Here is a 7,923-nt window from a genome sequence, read left to right as displayed (position 1 = left end):
GGTCATCAAGACAAGAAAAGCATTACAGCAAGACAGTACTTTTTGTTATATATATTTACCCCTCGCAACTATATTTACCATAACAGATTTAATAATAGCAGGTTCATTTTAAATGTTCATGTTATGTTCAGCACATAAACACACACATTCCATGTGCCTCAAATCAATGTCGCAGCCTGGCTTCTCATGTGAGCAGCGAGACCACAATGTAAATAAAGCTACTCATGCCTACACATGACCTCACCAGACAAAGAGCCAGAAACTCTTATGTTTGAATAGGGTCCTTTACATGTTGTGCACTCAGGGCCCTAAATTAGGTTTACTAAGAGAAAAAAAAAAAGAAACACTTACAGTACTGTGCGTGGGTCTCAGGGCATTATATCTATGATCATTGGCATTTGATTTGGATTGGAATGTGACCGACGGTTGGATCTTATACATAAACAGACTCTCAGAGTTAAACTCGTACAACGTGTGTATGTAATGCTCAAGAATGTGTTGAATAAACCTGGAGTAATGGACCTTTTTCACTGCAGATCTTTTGACATACAATAATAATAATAACAACCGGTTTTACCAATAACAGAGACCCACTCTGGATTTAAGAGAGCCAGGGTCATACATATAGTTGATGTGGAAGGGACACTTTAACCTGTAGAAGCTGTTTATGCCCATGATTTTACAACTACGTAGATGTTACCTGTATTTTCTGGACGTGTTCCAATAAAGTGGTGAGATGCTCATTGATATGCGTCCCTGTAGATGTGCCTTTCAAGTCCTCTCTCCTGTGTACTCTCACTGAATGACCAACACTTGCATCAGTCTATGGGAGGGAGCTGCACTGACTGGTGTCAAATTTGAGGAACTGAATAAGGGAGGAGCAAATTCACAACAGCAACAAGAAAACAGCCTATGGGAAACATCGACACAAATCTTACTAGAAAGTTTCCTTTTTTCCCTCCCAGGGATTTTTTTACCCTCTCGTTATGCAACATGAGCAGAAATATGATTGTGAAACCTGGGTATTTAGTGTAATGACTGTTAACTGTCTGTCAAATACCTATGTTTAACTTCTGTTTGATGCCTTGCTCGAAGGCACCAACAGTAATTTAGGTAGTGTTCTTCAGCCTCTACCTTTACCTTCTCGACCTTCTCCTGCTGCCACATGCCTGAGGGTGCCTGGGGATTCGGGCACCACCTAAGTGCGAGTATTGCTAGAAAGAGCAGAGACATCTGCGAAAATGACCTCAGTTAAAATCCGATTCCCATCAAAGACTGTGGGGAGAAACATGTTGAAACACAAAGCACCTCCATACAATGCATCAGCAGTACTCAGGTTCACACTGAGATCATGCTGACCTTTATTTTTACATTTTTTTGTTCAGGCCGTTTGCGGAACAAAGGAATCAGCTTTCATAGCTTGCTCACTCATTTGTATGCCTTCAAATTGCATTGGTCCGACTAAAATCTGACCAGGTTATGCACTGGAACAGTGACGCCACTGTTACATTCTGCCACATTTACCACTGATGTACGGACAACCAACTAAAAAAAATACATACACTAACAGTTGTTGTCACATAACTTGCCATTTATAATTTTCCAACAAATTAAAATAACCTGAATACACTAAACATACACAAGGTGAGGTCAAATAGATCTTACAGTGTTGGTACACGGAGCTGTAGAGTGCTCATGAGTTTAGAAGAAAATACTGGATGAAGACAACAAACAAACCCAGTTTGAGATTTCCCAAATATCAGACAACATGTTACAGCAGGTCTGGTACTGTCTTATCTTGGCACTTGGGGGGAGGGGAGGGGGGGGGGGGAGATCACTCATACAGCTGTGGCCTACAATGCTGGCACAGTGTGGGATCGACATTCTACATACAAAATAACCATCAAACTCCTACCACTCTTCTCACTCATAAATATTATACCATGAAAATGTCCTGCTCCTGCATATTCATATATTAACCTTCAGCGTGTCTTTTGTCTGGTGTCACCATAAAAAGCTCAGTAGCCATGGTTACCATGCCACCAGTGACACTTTTACCTTATAAAGAGGGAGGAGCAACCGGGATGTCTGAAAAGTAGGGCTCCATAGGAAACCAAACCTAAACCAGCACGAACGAGCCAAAGCAACAGTTATGTCAAATCAACCAGAGAGACATAATCAGTGGCTCCCCATCCTCCTCCCTCCGTACAGGTCCATCTGCAGAATCTCACCAGGAGACTGACGCAGTGTGATTGGGATCGATCTGATGGTTGTGTGGGTAGAGTCATCGTTGATGTGATGAGGAAAACACTTCCTGCCTGTTAGCAGATGGGATGAGAATGTGTTGCACAGCGAGCTCAGGCAAGCAAACGTGCTCGGAACACAGCATCTCAGATCTTCATTGTTCGAGAGTAAAGTGGAAGCAAGCGGGCACAAACCATCCCATCACATCTCTGGAGCTCTGGTCTCAGATGTAGAGAGAACCGTCAGCAGGTCCCACGTAACCAACCCCAATCAGAAGAACATCAATCAAAGTCCAAATACCCAGGCCCCCAAAGCTGAACAGTTTGCCCAGACCCTCTCTCCACTGGCCCAGATAAAACCGATCTGCCCCAAAACCACCAAGTGTGATGCTACAGAAAGATGAGAGAAAAAATTATTAAAATAGAGTCAGAACTGCAATCAGACATGTTGACTCAAAAACCTTCACCATTATCTCTTTTCTAACGGTGGTGGTTTTACCTGAGCGCTAATGCTGTTGACCATTTGTATCCTCCAGTCCAGTTACAAAATAAACGTTTCAGAAAACGCCTTTTACCTAAAGAGAGAAGAAGACATTTAGTGGCCATAATGAGACATTCTCAATGCTCGTGACATTTGCCAAAAGCAATAAGCAAAACAGAGACATTTCAGAAAGAAAAACACAATCTCACTGTCGGCTGGCCCTTCATGTACTCGTTAAGTATTATGTATCTGCCTTTGTGTGTATTTCTTATTCTATTCCTTTTAATTTGTAATTTTTTTTTTCTTTTGCATTGTCTTTGTCAGAGCAAATTTTCATCATACCTAAACAGTGTACATGATCCAACACGTCACAGGTGGCATTGTAGCGCTTGCGTGGGCAGGACACCGTCATACAGTTGGTGGCGTTTGAACAGCGATATTGAGACGGATCGAGCTGCCAGCAGAAGTGACAGGTGATGGACAGGGAGAAGTTGCTTTGCCGTTGTCCTGATTCTCCCTGTAAGTATAGTAAGACCACCAGGTAATCAATGTAAAGCATTTCCCAAAATTATGATAACTTCTGTACAATCACTTTGTGCATCACCACAGATTATGGTTAGGTCAGAAAGTTTATAAGTTGGGTTGTATGAGGTTGTATGGTCAGTGTTTTCAATATAGCCGACTGCTCTGCAAAACTTCCTGTACTGGGAAGCAGCCGTGGGTCAGGCGTAGAGATGAAACAATTAATCAATTAATAATCGATTACTAAATGAATCAACCATTTTGATAATCAAATAATAAATAATTTAAGCTTATTTCATTATTAAACAACATTACTTATCGTTTCAGCTTCTTATACAATATATGAATATATTCGTAATTTCTTTGCTACATATAATAAAGAAATCTAAAGTGAATCATTTTGGTTTGAGGACAAAACAAGACATTCGAGAACATAATTTCCAGGTTTGACAAACACCGATCAACATATTTGAATGTTTTCTGATATTTTATGGACCAAACAATTATTTGATTAGTCGTGAAAATAATGGACAGATTGATCAAATGAAAACAATCGTTAGTTGCAGCTCTAGTCAGGCGGATGCCAGCTCAGCTAAAGCATAGCTCAGACTAGAGACCAGCAACTCCTGTGTCATGCAAATTCAAATGCCCTGCGGACTCAACTGTAGGCAAGTGAGTGGTTTTCCAACTCAGACAAACTTCTCTTTCCTGTCAGAAAAGGCTGTCTGATGGCAAGATAAAGTGAAAATGTTCTAAAGGTAGCATTCAGTTATGCCGATGTAGATTTTTATTAGGCAAGTATTTTATTAAAAGGCTAAAATGTCCACCCCCAGCTGCCTCTCTGTACAGGGGGTGTGCAGAGTGCAATATGTGGCATTGTGCAAGTACCTCATAAAACCTCAAAAATCACACAACTATCAATTTAAATCAAGAAACATTCAAACAACATCCAGTTTTAAAGATTAGACAGTCTTATGTGCTATACTTCCTTTGATTCAAAACAGCAGCATGATCACAAAGTCAAGTGCTACTTACTATGCAGTGAACTCCTTTTTTGGGTCTACAAGTAAAGGAAGCTGGCTTTCCATAGACACAGTTATAATGGTAATTGCACTCAGTGCAATTAGCAGGCAGGCGACTGCACGGACCCCCACTTGGACATTTGAAAGTGTGGTTCTCTTCATCTGCAGGAGACACTGCAAAACAGCAAACACAGTTATGGGAACTGTCTGATTTCTTGTTAAAAACAATCAACTGTGTTATTACAAAGCTACACAACTCTCCTGGTAAATTGAGGAAGGTTGTGGGGAAAGAGTGAATCACTAACATTATTCCCCTGACAAAAAGGCCATTAAAGAAATTGAGAGTGAGCAAGGCTATTTATCCCTAATTGTACCATTATTATATACTGGGCAGTAGGGCTGAACAAAGAAATTGTTAAAAAAATCTTGATCTTGAGTTTCACCCACGTTTTCAGGATAGTTAAGTATTTTTAACTGATCGAGAGTTTGACATTGTTCGGTTTAATACTTGTGATGGCACTCAATAATACTAATAATACTAATAGTAATAATAATAATAATAAGCCCATTATGCAGGGCCTAAAATTTCTTTAGGCACAGTTTGGCACTTGAATGTTTTTAATATTTGTTCATCAGTACAATTTTTTGATTTGTGAAAAAAATTGTGCCAGAAAATTGTGATCTCAATTCTAAGCAAAAAAAAAAGAAGAAAGTGATTCACATTTTCTCCAGAATCATGCAGTGAAGAAAAAAATATGTTACCAGCTGAGCTGAGAAACAGCATGGACTATACTGTTTTCATTGTCTGTGTGTTATCGATGCAAAATCTGGTCTTGAGGACAGTAGGGGAAACTATAAAAAGGTCATTTTGAGTACTTGACACATGTAACAACATCAGTCTGCAGAACAAGCACAACATTATAGGTGTATGTTAGGATTAAAAAAATAGCAAGTCTGGCCTATGGTTTGGTCTGGTTTTTAGCACGGGCATAAAAATGTAGAGATGACTACTGAGCACTCATGTAATAAGTTAATATGTAATAATGATGACCAAGTAACCATAAATTGGGGTTAGAGCTGAACTGTTAGGGTAAAATATGTAATTGCAGTTTTTATTTTTTTTAGGTCAAGATTCAGTTCAACATTTACAAGATTGAACATTACCACATGAGATAGCATCAAAATATGATCGATTATACTGCAAGGATGATATCAATATGAATTGTTTATAAAATGTATGAATTTAATTTAACAACCAAAACAGACATGATTAAAGTCAAGCCTTAGATATATAATAATTCTATTTGTTTGAAATTGTTTAGCCCTAATCATGTGTGTGTGTGCGTGTCTAATGATGTATACCAACTAGGACAGCCACCAAAACTAATTGTAACATGTTTATCTATATTGCTGCAGGAGTCATTCTCCTGTATGCTTTATTTCAAGTAAACCAATCAAAAATGTCCAATAACTATGTAAAAAAAACTGGTGAGCTCAGAGTTCAATTACAGACAATTTAATTCAGTTTAACCACTTTACCATTGCAGCCTGACGTGTGATTAATATTGATGAATGACTTGTGTCGTGTTCACCTGAGGATGCAGCAGGAACCACTGGGCTGGTGATGACAGGTCCATGCTGGGCATCTCTGGTGTAAGGAGGATCCTGGTCAACATGAGGAGAGCTCATGTACCCTGACATGAAGAAACAAGTCAAATTAATCAAAAAGATCTGAGTCTTCCAAGTCAGCTCACTCGTTTAATTTTGTTTGTTGGTATGGGTCACAAAAGACTGTGTAGTAAAATCGCAGACACAACACTTACTGACCTGTCAGAGCTCTACAAAGCCCAGTCACTTTCACTAAATTTGAGACACCCACTGTCTAAGAAGTCCCCCCCCCCCTGCTTCCATGGATTCAGTTCAGTGAATAAAAGGTAATTAAAGTGACTTTGAACATGGAATGTTCTTGGAAACGTCTGTAACTTACAAATCGCACAACGCTTATCACAAATGATGATTGGGAAAGCCCTGCCTGGTCAGATGTCTTCATTTCGAAGGTAAGGTCAGAATTTGGCATAAAGGGTGGTGTTGAAATGGTGTGGGAGATATTTTCTTGTGTCTTTAGGGTTCCCTTTATACAAACTGAGCATCGTTAGAACAACACAGCCTCCCGGAATTTTATTGCTAACCAATAAAAATGTTTTATAAATAGCTATGCTAGTGTTTTTTTTTTTTTACATACAACATATTGAATGACTAGTTAGCCTGTACATACTGTAAAGGGCAATTAACCAAAATGACGTTATATTTGACAACCAGTTGTCAACACACGACGCATCCCACATTATTATATCAATTAAAAAATAAGTAGTTGCTGTAGCTAGCGTTAGCTCGCTGGCTAACCAGTTCATGCTAACTCAGGAGGAGGCTAACGTTGTGGTACAACAACGGCAAAATTGGCCCGACGACGATGTCACTGGGTGCAAATATACCACTGCCCCCGTAGACTCACCGTTAACGCACTGCAAGAGAAGGTCCATAAACAACAGCGTGATAATTCCGTAGGTTTTGGAGCACCGTCCTCGGTCCGGTCTCCATACTTGACAGACTGTGGCCATTGTTGCCCGAGAGCAGCCAGATGCTGCGTTCAGGCTACGTAGGGAAAAAATAAAACAATACACAACATTTATTCACTGTTAAACTGACAGAAATAAGCCAAAAATGTGCTTGGTAATGCACTCACGCGGGTCTGAGTCAAGCAGTCTTACATCTATACAAGACCTGTGAAAACACTCTTTGGAAAGGTGTGCTTCATGTTGTGTCGTGTTTGAGGGGTGCATTGATTGACTTCACAAATCATATAAAAAATAAATAGCAATAGCAATATAGGTGACAGAGATACAATTATCTGTCACCTATATTTCTAGCCAGTTTTATAGTTGTTTTCATGAAGAGCTACATTTAAAAGATTAATTTGCCTCCTATAACAAAAATCGCCAAACCCTACTAAAACATTTGGTTAATATTAAGTTGTAGATGGAGCCTCTGGTACTATTTGTGTTCATGATTTTAATAAATTTTTATCACTTTGGGCCAAAATGTCACATTTAATTTGAAGTTTGTGAGCTTAAGAGCTTGATGTGGAAACATAGTCTACAGCAGTAATTACCAGACACTGGGTCCAGACTCATGGGTTGCAGGATATAATGTAAATGTGCAGGATTTTTTTTTTCCAGTCTTTTATGTGTACGTTTTAAATAACTCAAATACATTTATTTTTAAATAAAACTGAATCACATAAATTGTCGTTTATGACACAGCAGCTTATGTCAGTTGGAAACTATTCAAAGTGGTAGCAGTTGTAAGAGAAATGGCTATTCAGAATCAAAATTTGCACAAACATCATGATAGTTTATAAAGTTTGTAAAACGTGAAACACTACACTAGTGCACTCCTGTGGAAACAGGAAACCATGAGATTTAAATTTCACTGCCTAATGCCGTATCAAGTTTATATAATTGCCTGATATTGAGGCCCTGTAGTGCTCAATAGGTAGACAATCATTGTTGAATGTCGAATTTCCATTGCTGCTCTATTTATAACCATCTCACTGAAACTAGTCTCTCATTACTTTGGAGTGAACTCATGAGGGATT

At 39.0% G+C, this 7,923-nt stretch overlaps 1 protein-coding gene across 1 annotated transcript; it reads right to left on the bottom strand.

The window, feature by feature from the left end:
- Positions 1-1,409: 1,409 nt before the first annotated feature.
- On the bottom strand, positions 1,410-6,889 carry tm2d3 (TM2 domain containing 3). Its single transcript, XM_083900457.1, has 6 exons — positions 6,781-6,889; positions 5,861-5,962; positions 4,282-4,442; positions 3,067-3,241; positions 2,743-2,818; positions 1,410-2,633 (listed from the first exon to the last, which is right to left on the bottom strand). Exons 1-6 carry the CDS (start codon positions 6,884-6,886, stop codon positions 2,468-2,470), a joined length of 786 nt encoding a protein of 261 aa, XP_083756583.1. The 5' UTR covers positions 6,887-6,889; the 3' UTR covers positions 1,410-2,467.
- Between the last annotated feature and the right edge of the window lie 1,034 nt (positions 6,890-7,923).

This window comes from Microchirus variegatus (assembly GCF_963457635.1).
Source record: "Microchirus variegatus genome assembly, chromosome: 14".
Lineage (NCBI taxonomy): Eukaryota > Metazoa > Chordata > Actinopteri > Pleuronectiformes > Soleidae > Microchirus > Microchirus variegatus.
Note: the sequence above shows the minus strand (reverse complement) of the source record. Positions and strands in the feature narration are given on the sequence as shown.

Excerpts from the sequence above, each read along its gene's own strand:
- tm2d3 (XM_083900457.1), bottom strand. The coding sequence starts at position 6,886 with ATGGCCACAGTCTGTCAAGTATGGAGACCGGACCGAGGACGGTGCTCC. Across the intron at positions 5,963-6,780 it reads TCTCTTGCAGTGCGTTAACG|GGTACATGAGCTCTCCTCAT; the intron begins GTGAGTCTACGG and ends TCTTCATGTCAG. Across the intron at positions 2,634-2,742 it reads TCAACAGCATTAGCGCTCAG|CATCACACTTGGTGGTTTTG; the intron begins GTAAAACCACCA and ends ATCTTTCTGTAG.